At 36.2% G+C, this 14,712-nt stretch overlaps 1 protein-coding gene across 1 annotated transcript; it reads left to right on the top strand.

Annotated features, from left to right (window-relative positions):
* Positions 1–853: 853 nt before the first annotated feature.
* LOC306860928 (hormonally up-regulated neu tumor-associated kinase-like) lies at positions 854–14,513 on the top strand (the record flags this gene model as incomplete). The annotated part of the gene is made up of 10 exons (XM_079402962.1): positions 854–1,069; positions 3,180–3,472; positions 6,078–6,133; positions 6,640–6,778; positions 6,879–7,006; positions 8,895–9,030; positions 9,144–9,321; positions 11,859–11,942; positions 12,041–12,272; positions 13,756–14,513. The coding sequence occupies 10 exons, from the start codon at positions 854–856 to the stop codon at positions 14,511–14,513; spliced, it is 2,220 nt and encodes a 739-aa protein (XP_079259088.1).
* Positions 14,514–14,712: the final 199 nt, after the last annotated feature.

Genomic DNA, 14,712 nt, shown 5'->3' with positions numbered 1-14,712 from the left:
CTGTGTGTGTGTGTGTGTATGTATATATATATATATATATATATATATATATATATATATATATACATAATACAGTAAATATACACAGTACACACATTATGTAAACAAACTATTATTTTGCATTATATTATAATTATATTATAATTATATAATTATATTATGTTATATTTTAATATACCCAAATTTAAAGTTATATCAACAAATGTTAAGGCTTAAAAATGTTAGAAATAAGTATAAAATAAGTAGAAGTATAGAAGTTAATACTGTAAAAATACTGTAAAATGAAATGCTGTCATTTTTGGGAACTGTTTTTTTTTTTTTTTTCCAGTTTACGTTCTGTGCGTGTGTGTGTGTGTGTAGGTGGGGGGTCACTACGGTGTAGTGTGTCCTCTCACTACGCTAGGCTCACAGCATCAACCTGAGACCAGATACAGTTAATTATCTACCAGCACACACACACACACACACACACTCTTACTCACACAGACACAAAGACAAGAGTGCATGAACTAACCAGAGTGACAGAAGAACCTTCCATTCGACAGTAAAGAGACAGTCTAGATAAAAAAGACAGATAAAGCGAGGTACATCTGAGGCTAGAGACAAGTAAAAGACAGAAACCTGGTCCCAACACACAGCATGTGATTGTGGATCAGCATCTGGACTATAGAAATACATATGAGACAAGCGAAGACTGGATATTCTCCTTCTTGACAGGACAAACACCAACAGCAAAAGAAGAACCAATGAGACCGGCCTCCCTCTCACATGCCCTTCCTCTCTCGCCAACCTGTCTTCCTCCATCCTCGGTGTCATCCTGTGGATCGGCTAGCAGACGGGCATCACTGGCATCATGCCGGCTGCGTTGAAATCATCTCTGGATGGGAGCATGACAGATTCAGGGGAGCTGGAGCAGGCGGCAACTCCCTGCTTTGGAAAAGTGCCCCATGACCTGCTCCAAAACTTTCCTCACACTAAGCGTGTGGGCAGTTACCTGGTGGGCAAAATGATCAACAAGGGCTCATTCGCCAAGGTTATGGTGGGCATGCACATCAGTACAGGAGAGAAGGTAACAGTCTCTTACACGCAGACGCCTGTCAATCAAAGGTGCAGTGTCACACACTAAGGGTGTCAGTCATCGGTGCGCTGAAGGGCTTTCATCCATTTTTCATGCTGTCTCGCTCTCTCAGCTTTCATAGCGACTTCGTCTTGCCTAATCTCTGACACGCACCGCAGCAATAATCCATCCAAACGAACACACTCAAACTGTTAGAGACATTTATTATTATAAAAGGCATTTTTTGTTTGGGGGAGGAGGGGTGATCATTAATTGTGTGTTGGCTGTTGACGTTTTGTTAGTGTATTCATTTTGGTCATGTAATAGATCTGATAAATTTTTAGCATACTAAATAGTGTTTATTTTGTCTGCAGACTTCACTGGTGATGTTATATCAGTTATAACAGATGTCTTTGTTTGTAATAGATTGTAATGATTTGTAATGGTATGATTGTCATTGATTCAGTGATTTGCGTTTAGAGCCTGCAGAAATTGTACTTTAGTTATTTGCTGTAAAATGGTTCACATATACCTACTTCAGTGTTGTTAGAAGATGAGTGAAAATCATGGTTAAATTTTGTCATGGTATTTTAGTTAAAGCATGTGAATGTAATTACAGTGGGGAAAAAATGATTTGATCCCCTGCTGATTTTGTACGTTTGTCCACTGACAAAGAAATGATCAGACTATAATTTTAATGGTAGGTTTATTTTAACAGTGAGAGACAGAATAACAACAAAAATATCCAGAAAAATGCATTTCAGAAAAGTTATAAATTGATTTGCATTTTAAATAGTATATTTAAAATAAGTATTTGACCCCTTCACAAAACATGACTTAGTACTTGGTGGCAAAACCCTTGTTGAAATACCCCTCCATGACCAATTTTCAATGCCCTGGCTGGCTTCAATGCCCAGGCCCTGACGGTACATGGCCCCGTCCATCGTCCCTTTGAAGCGGTGCAGTTGCAAAACATAATGTTTCCACCTCCGTGTTTGATGGTGGGGATGGTGTTCTTGGGGTTATTGACAGAATTCATCCTCCTCTAAACACGGCGAGTTGAGTTGATGCCAAAGAACTGGATTTTGGTCTCATCTGACCACAACACTTTCCCCAGTTCTCCTCTTAATAATTGGCCAACTTCAGACGGGCCTGTACATGTGCTTTCTTGAGCAGGGGGACCTTCACGGCGTAGTGTGTTACCAATTGTTTTCTTGGTGACTATGGTCCCAGCTGCCTTGAGATCATTGACAAGATCCTCCTGTGTAGTTCTGGGCTGATTCCTCACCGTTCTCATGATCATTGAAACTCCACGAGGTGAGATCTTGCATGGAGCCCCAGACCGAGGGAGATTGACAGTTATTTAATAATTATATTAAAAATAATCATTTGAAAACTCAGTTTAAATTAAATTCAATATATTTGTTAATATCTTTAATTAATTAATTTATTTTTTTTCCCTCAGTATCTCTTATATTAGTATCATTATAGAATATCTATTAGATGCCTAGAAATGTTCTAGGCAAATTGTAAAACCTCGGGGTTCATCATGACACAGACAAACATAGAGAGAGAGAGTCCTCCTCTTCTCACTGTGGTGACCTGAGTTTCATGGGTCAGTAATTGCGGCCTGTGTGCGTGTGTATGTTACCAGCTCTTATACACATCACTGAGCCCTTCCTGACCACTCTGCTTTCCTGAAGAGGTTGCTGTGGTGATACATAAGCACACATCACCCCCAGCTCAGTCCTAGAATTTGAGAATGTAAATTATTATCATGGAGTTAAAGAGAGGGACTTTGAGCTATAGTTTTGTGCCATGCTACAGCTCTGCTATTAAACACTGCAAACTAAACTAAATCACTAAGTTTTGATAGACCAAATACTATAGAAATTTTCTTTGGAGGAAAAATGTCCCATAGAAAATAAAAGTGAGATCTTTTGAATATTTTTTTTTTCCTCCTAGACAGCAATGAGATTAATAAAGATTGATTAAATAGAGTAAATAAAGTCATCCACTTCTCAGACTACTGTATATCTTAATTTCTTCTAATAAATTTGAAGAGAAAAATCTGAGACAAAGTTGATACTAAAATGACACTGTTTCTCTCACTGTCTGTCAGGTGGCGATCAAGGTGATAGATAAGAAAAAGGCTCGTCAGGATTCATACGTTTTAAAAAACATGAAGCGAGAACCCCGGATTCACCAGCTGATCCGCCACCCGAACATCGTCTTGCTGCTGGAGACGTTGGAGACGGAGAACTGCTACTACATGGCCATGGAGCTGTGCGGAGGAGGAGACCTTATGGATCGAATCTGTGAACGCAAACGGCTGGAGGAGAGAGAGGTCCGCAGGTACACCCGCCAGATATTGTCTGCAGTGGAACACCTGCACCGGCACGGGATAGTTCACAGGTAATGAGTGGAAATTCTTGCACAATGACACAATTGGACCCACAAAACTGAAGTGTTGAGATCATATAGTTTGTAAGGGATGTAGTAGGGATAATGGGGTAGCACTAGGAAAAAAAGAAAGGAAAACGCTGAGAGGGTGTTAAGCTGTATAGTGGATTCTAGTTATAAAAGCCTTGAAATAATGAAGTGCCGTGTGTCATAGATGAGAGAAGTGTGTGTGAAAATGGATGAAACAAAGAGCAAGTATATGTGTGTTGATTTATTTGCTGTTAGTCTGAGGATTTTTTGAGGGAAAAATTCTAATAAATAACTTTTAAATATTATTAATTAAAAATGGTTTCTCTTTAGCATCTTATACTACTAATAAAGAACAAATATTAAAGGTTTTAATTTTTAGAGTGTTATATAATTTATTTATAAAGGACTTTTCTCAGTATAAAATGCATAAAAATATCTACAATTACAAAAGTATAAAATTAAATACATTCATTATTTATTTATATAAATTTATTTAAAATGTTAAATTGTTTATTGTTTTTTATTCATTTTTGTTGTTTATTCATTAGTTCATCAATAAATCCATTTTTGTCTTATAGTGTTAGAATTAGTCTGTAGTATTTATAATTACATATACATGTAAATATAAAAAATAAAAACAACTGAAGAGTTATAAAAAAAAAGTGTTTGTGGGTTTACTTTGTTATAATTTGGGGAAACATTTGAAATGTAATGCTTTAAAGATGATCAAAACAAGTCATTATTAATAATAAGTATTATAATAAACATTAAAAAACTCAGTTCAAATTCAATTTGATTTATTTGTTGATATTTTCATTTTGCATTTTTATATAATTTTATATTCTTATAATTTTACATAATTTATATAAAATTACTATCCCGATAATATAAATGCATTTTTTATTTATTTATATAATACATTTAACAACTTTTTTAGGGGAAGGTTTAGAGTTAGTCTGTACTAGTATAGTTAAATTAATGTATAATTCTAAACATTTATTATATTACATAAAAACAATAAGGTGTGTCCTCGTTAGTGTGTGTGTGTGTGTATGTGCGTGTGTGTGTGTAGTTCTGTGGTTTGGCAGTGAAGCCTAATTGAGGCAAGAGTGGGAATGCCATAAGCTTCTCATGACATCATCAGCCAGAGCCACTATGGTTAACACATCATTCACTGACTTCCTTACTAATGGAGTCCCAGGACGAAGCTTCATAACGCTGAGGTCTGTGTCACACACAATCCCCTCAGAAAAGGGCCTTTATTAGAGTATGTCAAGGATCAAAGGATGTTCATCAGGCTACACACACACACACACACACTTGACTACCCGTGGGGTTAATCAACATATACAGTCCCTATGGTAACGAAGGGAGCGTGTGGGTTCATGTCCATTTCAGTTCAAAAGTTCACCCACTTGGAATGGCATTAATCAACCCAAATCAAACTATTTTATCAACTGGCTCCACAAACACTCACTTTATGCCTTTGAGTCTGTCTCTGCTAACCTCTCTGTACGACACACATTAATTTTACCCCAAAAATCCAGTCAAACTGCTGGACAGCGGTCCAATTTTCCCCTAATACACATCATGTCTGTCAGAGAACTTTAAGACGGGCAGATTTAAAATAGTTATTCAACTTTTCTTTGTACTTTGAACATTTTAGGGACAGTGTCTGTATGTGTGTGCGAGTTGAGGAACATTAGGCCGCCCATTGGGCTTTGAGATGTAAGCCATGTCAGAAAAAATGGAGAGAAATGAAAATAACTTTGAGGGCTATGATATTTTTATAGGCTTTTCATACAATTTCATATTAAATGTGAGGAGTGTGCGGTCGTCAAAGTGAGTGTTTATTATGAAGTGGAAAGAAAGGGAGAAGGCGGGAGTAAGATAAAAGAAAAAGTAGAGGGGAGAGTGTAAAAGTAAAACTTGGCAGAATGACTGAACATCCAGGACCACCAAGCTGTGATATCACCAACAATAAGTCTCGTAGCTCTGTTCTTCAATACATCCCCTTTTAATTCACATTTTTCATTACATTTTGTGTGCTGCTAGAGGTTCTTGGCTGGTCATGTATTTCCACACATGAAGTTCCCCTTTCAGCTGGACCCATATGGGTGTTTGTATACATGTACAGTATATGTGAACAGTTGGATCCCAAAGTATAAGAGCACGTGTAAAAATGCATCTATTTTGGATTGTATTATCATAATTAAAATCTGAGTGAAAGTTGGTACTAAAAGCACAGTGTTGTTATTGTTAAATTTGCTTTCAGTGAGAATAAAATGAAATAAAATATGATGTTTATAATCTGAACTAAAATGAAAAATCGACACTGAAATTAAAATGGTTGCTAGTAGGCCAACAAAAATTAACTAAACTAAACTAAAATGTAAATAAAAATGTAATTAAATGGAAATACAAAAAACAATAACTAAAATGGAAAAAGCACATAATGTAACACTACTAAAACTTAAACTAAGATTTAAATTAAACCTGAAAATGTCATTTTATGCATAAGTAAATAACTAGGTTTAGAGTGTGGTATCAACCTCCTTCATCTCTGAGTTTTGTGTTTTTTAACAAGGGACTTGAAGATTGAGAACTTCCTGCTGGATGAGCACAACAACATTAAGATAGTAGGTGAGTGTGTCTTGCCGTTTGACCCTTTTTACATAAATGTACGTCTTTTAAACAGAGGAAAGTTTTTGTCAAAGCATTTCTACTGTAATACCTTTGACCTCTGAGAATTACCAACCATTATGGTTACAGTAGTGTAAACAAACGTAAGCACACAGGAGGCACATCTCATTTACAATAAGTCAATAAGCTTCGCTTTTATCCAAAGCCACTTACAAATGAGGACTATCACAACTCATGATATGGTCATAATCGCTGTGAAGACTCAATGAGTTAGTTCAATGGTTCTGTCTCCATCCTTGTATTCATGTATTTCATAGGCGTCTGAAATCTTTATGATATTGTATATTATTCTTAAAGCGTAATTTCAAAGCTACCTAAGAAAGAAAAAAGCTACTTATAATTAGTCTACATATAGTCTGCTATTTAAAGCTTCTGTATCAGAAACTGTAGACAGTATAATGTGCTTGTATGCATGTACACTAACATATGAGTGTGTTTGTGTGCAGACTTTGGTCTGAGTAACACTCTGAAGGCAGATTCTCTCTCTCTGGAGCTGCTGAACACTCAGTGTGGCAGTCCTGCTTACGCGGCTCCTGAACTGCTGGCCCACAGGAAGTACGGGCCTAAAGTGGACGTGTGGTCTGTGTGAGTAGAGTACACAAAGTATATGTGTATGTGAAGATGGGTTTCTTTTTGAATGCTGGCTGTTGATGAAGATTGTGTGTATGTTTCTGTGTATGTGTAGGGGTGTGAGCATGTTTGCCATGTTGACTGGCACGCTGCCATTTACGGTGGAGCCCTTCAATATTAAGCAGCTTCATCTGAAAATGGTGAATGGAGAAATCAGTCCGATACCATCAAACATCAGCGAAGGTAAAGTTTCCATAGATTTTTCCATTAACTTTCTAAAGACATTTCATTTTGTATTGACCTAATAATGTTTACAAAGAAACCTAACCCTCACAGAACATTTTTTGCATTTTCATCAAAACATTATTTAATATGTTTATTAAGCAGTTTTCTTAATGTGGGCTATATATATATATATATATATATATATATATATATATATATATATATATATACATATACAGTGCCCTCCAAAAGTACTGGAACAGTAAGGCCAATTCCTTTATTTTTGCTGTAGACTGAAAGCATTTGGGTTTGACATCAAAAGATGAATATGAGATGAGAGATTAACATTTCAGCTTTTATTTACAGGTATTTTCATCTGGATCTGATACACAACTTAGAAGATAGTACCCTTTGTTTAAACCCACCCATTTTTCATGTTACCAAAAGTATTACAACAGATAGAATTAACATAGATTAAAGTGAAAAAGACTTAATATTTAGTTGCACATCCTTTGCTTTCAATAACTGCATCAAGCCTGTGACCCATTGACATCACCAAACTTTTGCATTCTTTTTTTGCATTGACATCTTTTTGATGTCAAACCCAAATGTTTTCAGTCTACAGCAAAAATAAAGGAATTGGCCTGACTGTTCCAATACTTTTGGAGGGCATTGTATGCATGTGTGTGTGTGTATATATATATACACACACACATCCTTTACCATTCAAAAGATTTTTGTTTTTGAAAATGTTTACTTTTATTTAGCAAGAATGCAATAAATCAAGAGTCACAGTAAAGAATATATAATTTTAGAATATAAAATATTAATAATATATATTTTAGATATATTTTTATTATACTGTATATAATATTTTATATTTATATTTTAAATAAATTAATAAATTGTTTACTGTATTTTTTATCAAATAAATGCTACCTTGATGACAATAAGAAACTTCTTTCAGAAACATTAAAAGAAATCTTACTGACCCCACACATATTCATACTCTTTAAGATTTATTCCCAAAGGGTTCTACATCAAGACGAGATACAGAAAGAGAGATAAAAGGTGTGGAGAGCAGCGGTGGATTTCAAAGTGTCTTCTCAATCAGATTGTGAGATCATCTGATCCAGTACATTAATATTTATAATCATGAATATTAATAACAGAGTATATTCACTAGTCACAAAAATAGATGCACTACAAACCTGATGATGCAAAATGTCTGCTAGATGAACAGAACCCGGCCGGGTTTCCTGATTGGGTTGCACTAGATTACACTAGATCATTACATAGTTTGTATATTACGTTTGGTGAATTACCTCGTTTCTCTGAACCAGCGCGTACATTGTTTATTAAAAAGAAGAACATCAAAGTGAAGGAAACATTTAATAGTACAGATACAATTTGTAATTACTAATACAGTCATTGTTGTGGATAAAGTATGGTGGAAATGAATTATCACAGAAGCTTATGGTATGCCATTTTGTAAGTTTTGTTGGCATCCTGAGGCTGCCTATAATGGCAGTCTAAGTGAATGAGTAAATGTGATCGTCACTGTCTACTGACACAAACACTACCTTCACCTCAGTGTACACACACACACACACACACACACACACAGCCAGCGCGGTGCCAAACTGGCACTCTGACCTGTGGAGTCCCCCCCCCCCCCCCCCCCCCAGGTTGAGAAGGTGGAACAGGGGAGTAAAGTGCTTCTTAAATCTGATCTGTCCTTCTGTAAGAGGAACCTTGAGAAGTTCAGTCTGGGTCGGACACACACACACATACACTCACTCTGACAAATCAGTGTTGAGATCTTCTGTGGAAGGTTAAAACAGAGTTTTGAGACTCATTTAGCAGTGTCAAGATGTCAGTGTTCTTGTTCTTTATTTCTCTCTAGCGGCTGTACAGTTTGTCTTGTCTCTTCTGGAGCCAGAACCAGCAAAAAGGCCAACAATAAAAGCAGCAATGGAGGATAAATGGTTGAATGAGGGTTATGCCAAAAGACCCCTTCATACTGTCACTCATAAAAACAGGTATTTGTAAAATGAAATCTAATTCTAAGATGCTCAAAAAGACACAAACATCTTAAAAAATCAATTCAACATTTCCTGATATCTGTATATGTGGGTTCTTTGTTACTTTTTAGGCTGCGTCCTGAGGATCTGAACACAGCTGTGTTGAACTACATGACTGAATCTCTAGGTTACGGTCTATCTGATATCATCCACACGGTCATCAGTAACAAGCCGTCAACCATTTTGGCTTGCTACCATCTACTGCTGAAAAAACTCACCAGGCATCAGAAAGTAGTGAGGACCATGAAGGTAAAATGATACGTGCTTGATTTATGCATAAAGTTTTTAATGTTTTCAGAAGAAGTCTCTTATTCTCACCAAGGTTGCATTTATTTGATCAAAAATACAGTAAAAACTGTTGTACTGTCAAATGTTATTACTATTTGTTTTCTGTTTTAAAATAATTCATTTCTGTGATGGCAAAGCTGATTTTTTCATTACTCCAGTCTTCAGTGGAAACTGAGACATGTTTTTTTCAGGATTTTTTTATTAATAGAAAATTCAAAACAACATTATAAATGTTTTTACTGTCAGTTTTAATCGATTTGATGTGTCTGCTGAATAAAAGGATTAATTTCTTCTTAAAAAAAAAGACTTACTGACCCCAAACTTTTGAACAGTAGTGTATATAAGTATCATATTGGATATAGGTCAATATTTTTATATTTATATTTAAACAAAATTATTTAGTTTTTTCCCAACATAGGTCAATGTCAGCCTATTCTGGATATTAATTTTAATATCAAATTTAATCTTTAAAATACTAATAATTAATACTAATAATGTTAAAAGTAATCTTTATCAAATCTCAACATATTGCGTTTGGTCTCGTTCTGTATCGTGTATCTTGTCAGTGTCTGCGCTTGATTAGCCATTTGTTGTGAAAAATAAGGAAAGTGTGTCCAGCTAAGTTCAATTAGTATTTTGTTAGATGGGTATAAAAAAAAGCTTAGATTACCGCGGCAGTTGTCGTGTGAAGTCCTCCTCGTGCGATGAGCGAAAAGTATAAAGACCATCGACTCTATCGTGCGACTCCACCTGGCTGGGACACCGGCAAAGGATATACGTATCGCTTTTGATTTCTCCTCTTTTCTACTACTTGTTTCACTTCTGTTGCAGTTTTTATAACTTTATATAATTTCTTACTATGTGTAAGTAAGTTGTCGTTTTTAGCATGTGTGTTTGTAGTGTTATTTCTTAGGATTACTGATAAACTATACTGTCGTGATTTGTATTTATCTATTTTAATTTTAGTTAAATAATGTTTGAATTTATTATGTCTGTATAGGTCTTTTATTAAGTTTTAGTTTTATTTAATTTGAGTTATTTTAATACTTCAACAAACTAAATGGAAATGAAATTATATATATATATATATATATATATATATATATATATATATATATTTGAATTTATGAATATGTGTGTGTGTGTGTGTGTGTGGTTGTACATGCACGTATAGTTTTTTTTTGGTGTTTGGATTAGTGTTATGTTAGAATCATTATTATACTCATACCTTTTGTTCTTTAATATTTTGAATTGTTTTTAGCTTTATTTTTCGTTTTTCATTTAAATGTTAAGTTTTTAAATTTTGTTGTATGCATTTGTCATTTTTATTTAATTTCTTTATTTTTAAAATGTGTATAGGTAGTATTTATAAAGTTTTAGCTTTTAGTTTTGGATCTGTTTTTAGTTGTTTTAATACTACAATTGATTGCTTCTGTTGCCCTCATTTGTAAGTCGCTTTGGATCAAAGCATCTGCTAAATGACTAAATAATAATAATAATAATAACATAAAATATAATGTTGTAATGCCTAAATTCGCTTATAGCATTTAAAATGATTACTTTTAGTTTTTAGCATTTTATTTTGACTATATTCACACAATATAATATTGAAATTAATTTCAAACCATTTATCTGTTTATCTATAATTTATCAGTTTATTAACCATAACATGAAAAAAACCTGTATTTTAAAACTGATGCATCCTTAAAGGGGACCTATTATGCAAAAATCACTTTTATAAGGTGCTTGAACACAGTTGTGTGGCTGCAGTGTGTGAAAACAACCAGCCTATAATGGTACAAATCCACCCACTCATTTTTTTATAATCTAAAGCAAAATCATAAACAGTCTCTCAGAATGAGCCGTTTCAGATTATCCCTCTGTTCACGTCACAGAGGGGAAAAAGTCCCACCCATTTGTGACGCTACCCTATTGACACAGTCCTGAGTGAGAAGCTGTGGTCTGCCTCCGCCATTACTGATTACTTGCTGTAGCTGCTGGAGATATACAATGTCAGCGCCAAAGAGGCATTTCAAGTGTTGTGTTTTGGGATGCACTAACGAACATAGGAGTCTCCATAGACTCCCTCCATCTGAGCCGCTGAGGACACTGTGGTTAAGTGTCATTGTCTAAGGAAATGTCCCGGAAAAAATTGGTAAACTGGAATTAAGAACCGCTGCATTCAAGCAACAAACACAAATACAGCGCATTTTGGCTCATACCCTAAAAGTGGCAATTTTAACAAGCTATAAAAAATTATCTGTGTGGTATTTTGAGCTAAAACTTCACATATACACTCTGGGGATATCAGAGACTTATTTTACATCTTGTAAAAAGGAGCATAATAGGTCCCCTTTAAATACAAGTGTGTTTATCAGCATTTCTTTTGTCCTACATATTGGAGGAGAAAATTTATCACAATACATGCTATGATGCCTTCTAGGTTGGCTAATTGTTAGGCTTTGGATCATAGCTAACATGTCAATGATTGTCCTCAGAGAGAAGAGAACAGTGAATGGAATCTTCTGAGCAAGGGCTTGTCGAGAGGGAGAAGCAACGCAAGTGCAAAGAGTCAGCAGCAGGTGAACCGTCCAGCTATACTTCTCTATCCAAGAATTCCATCTTATATCTAAAATGATCATGTAAACACAAAACATTTAACAAACTATTTCTTCACTAGTCTCCTCAGAGTGACACAGCCAATGAGAGGAGCTCAAGGCAGGCCAGTAAGACCCAGAGGAGCCAATCACAGGACAGAGATGCCCAGAGTGGCTCGAAAAGGACAGCGGAGACCATCAGACCAAAACAGCCAAGCCTAGTGGACAGAGCAGATTCCCCCTCCTCCCTGCACGTGGATACAGCTAATGAGATTACCATACTGGTCGAGACACGAGATGGGCTGATTCCTAAGGGTAATATTAATTTCTTAGGCCAACCAGATAATCAATTAACAAACGTTTTCTGAATTTTGAAGCCAAAATGCAATTGTCAGAAGTTAGGCTATAAACAAAATACACCATGATTGTACAACTTCAACATCACCACCACTAAGACAACTCTTTCAGTCTTTTCATCTTCAAATCTAGAAGTTGGAAAGTTTGAGCGAGCAGATGAGTTCAGATCTGTTTGGCATGATGCCGTTTAAGTCCCTGATAACCTCTGTAGTCCTATTTAGCAACCTTTTTTCAAGACATGAAAAATTACAAGTGGAGTATTACTGATGTACTATATAGAATAAAAAAAATATATAGAAAAAATCCATTGGCGCAGTCTTCGTGTTCTAGCTAGAGTGGGGGAAATAACCAAACAACGCATTCATCCAGATTACTGGACGGAGCAAAAGAATCAATGTGAACCTCATTAAAAGTTGTTAAATACAGCTACACCAGCCAGGACTTCTTCTAGACACGTACTGGATAAAAACGTCCTGGTCAGAGCTGCCAGATCCAACAAAAAAGACTGGCACTCGAGATGCACTGAATCCAGTAAAACACATTTATGGTTTGCGTAGTCTAATAAAGGAACACACTTTTATTTTGTTTAAAGCCTGGAATACACTACGTGATTTTTGCCCCGATTTCCCCCCGATTTTACAGTCTGAACAAGTTGACGCTAGTTGAGGAAAGTCCGAGCCAGTCTGCAGATTACAGCTGACAGATTCCACAGAAAATCGCGTAGTGTATGATGATCACAGACTCCGATTTTTTTTATCTTCAGACTTTGATTCTATCCAGTCGGAGGATATCAAACATGTTTGATATTTTCAGCCGATTTTAGAACGATCTTAGAATTTGTCATGGGTCTCCTAGCAACAGGGCGCACGTTTCTGTGAGTTCGTTGTGATCGGAACAATCTTCAGTCACGTAGTGTATGATGCCCAGTTTTACTTTGTCACTATCTACAAAGTCGGTAAGTGTATTATGCCTAATGTTTTAAAAATCTGTTCAGATTTTAAAAGTCGTGTCGTGTATGCCAGGCTTAAGGAGATTTTTGTTTAGTATAAAATGTGATTTTAACTTACTAGCCTGTTACTCATTTCATTATAATTCGTAATCTGAATGGTCCTGTGAAGTAAATTACATTGTGCCCTATCACTTGAACCTGGGCAATAACTTGAGGGCCCAGAACTGGTCATCATTAACAAAGCTTATTGATCATTTAAAGCATGTTATCATCCAATCATCATCAATATTTACATGGTCTAATAGTAGTACATTTATCTCTCACACACACGTCCAGCACTGTCCCACAAAATCACATCTACTGTCCTGTAAAATGGCAATAACCAAATGGTCACCCTATTTAGGACCTATAGTATATTAAAACTTTGGTTTAATTTAAAAATTCATACAATGCATACTCAGCTGACAGCATTTGTATATGTGTATATTTCAGTCTTAACTTTTGGTGAGAAGGAGATGCTTTGTGTCTCACCGCCTAAGTGTTCCTGCAGAGAGGGGAGTGGCACCAAACTCTGTGACTCCGCCCCTTGTGATGCCACTGTAACTATAGACACCTCTAGAGACTCACAGACAATGAAAACATCAGTCAAACCACATGATCTGAGACCGGCTTACTCTGACAAATATCAAGTGCTGGAATATGAACATCAGCCTGATGACAAGTTAGAGAAGTTGCAGACATTCTACTCTGACAAAGGAGCTTCTCCCAGAACAGGACAGCGCTTTAAGGATCTATTACTGGCCATAGAAGAGAAAACCTACAATGCTCGCCACCTCAGCGCCATAGAAAGCACAACACAAACCTCCCCTTTACCTCGACTACGTCACACTGGAATGCTGAAGGAAGCCACGCCTAGAAAAGTCACTTGGGTCGGTCTTACACGCCACACAACGCCTGACACAGGCTCCTCGCCTTTCTTAGTAAATGGGTCCAAACCACCATTGTTTCCATCTCAGAGACAACAAGCTCTCGTCATTAAAAACCTGAGACACGCAAAGGAGAAGAGGAACACAGGAACGGGAGGGGGAGGAGGGATCGGGATCCCCAGTAATACAGCGAAAAGAAACTCTGTTCAGTTGCGAACAGCTACACAGCGCAGAGTCACGGACCTCAGTTTACCAATGCTTCCGTCTGCTTTACAAAACAAATCTGACAAAAAGACAGAAATACTGAGAATGGATTTCGGGTGACATTTGAGGATTTGAGGCCTTCTCAAAGGGAATATGCTGGGTTCAATACAAGGCAGGTTCAGTCAACTGCATTTGTGGCGTAATGTCAATTACAACAAAACAAATCATTTTGATCCGCCCCTCGTTTAAGGCAAAAAACTAGTTTTTTATGCACTGTATACGTATCTTTTTTTCTGTTTATGTGTGCTTTTCTCACACC

The sequence above is a fragment of the Barbus barbus genome (assembly GCF_936440315.1).
Source record: "Barbus barbus genome assembly, chromosome: 41".
NCBI classification, from domain to species: domain Eukaryota; kingdom Metazoa; phylum Chordata; class Actinopteri; order Cypriniformes; family Cyprinidae; genus Barbus; species Barbus barbus.
The sequence above is the reverse complement of the archived record's forward strand: the minus strand, read 5'-3'. Positions and strand labels throughout refer to the sequence as shown.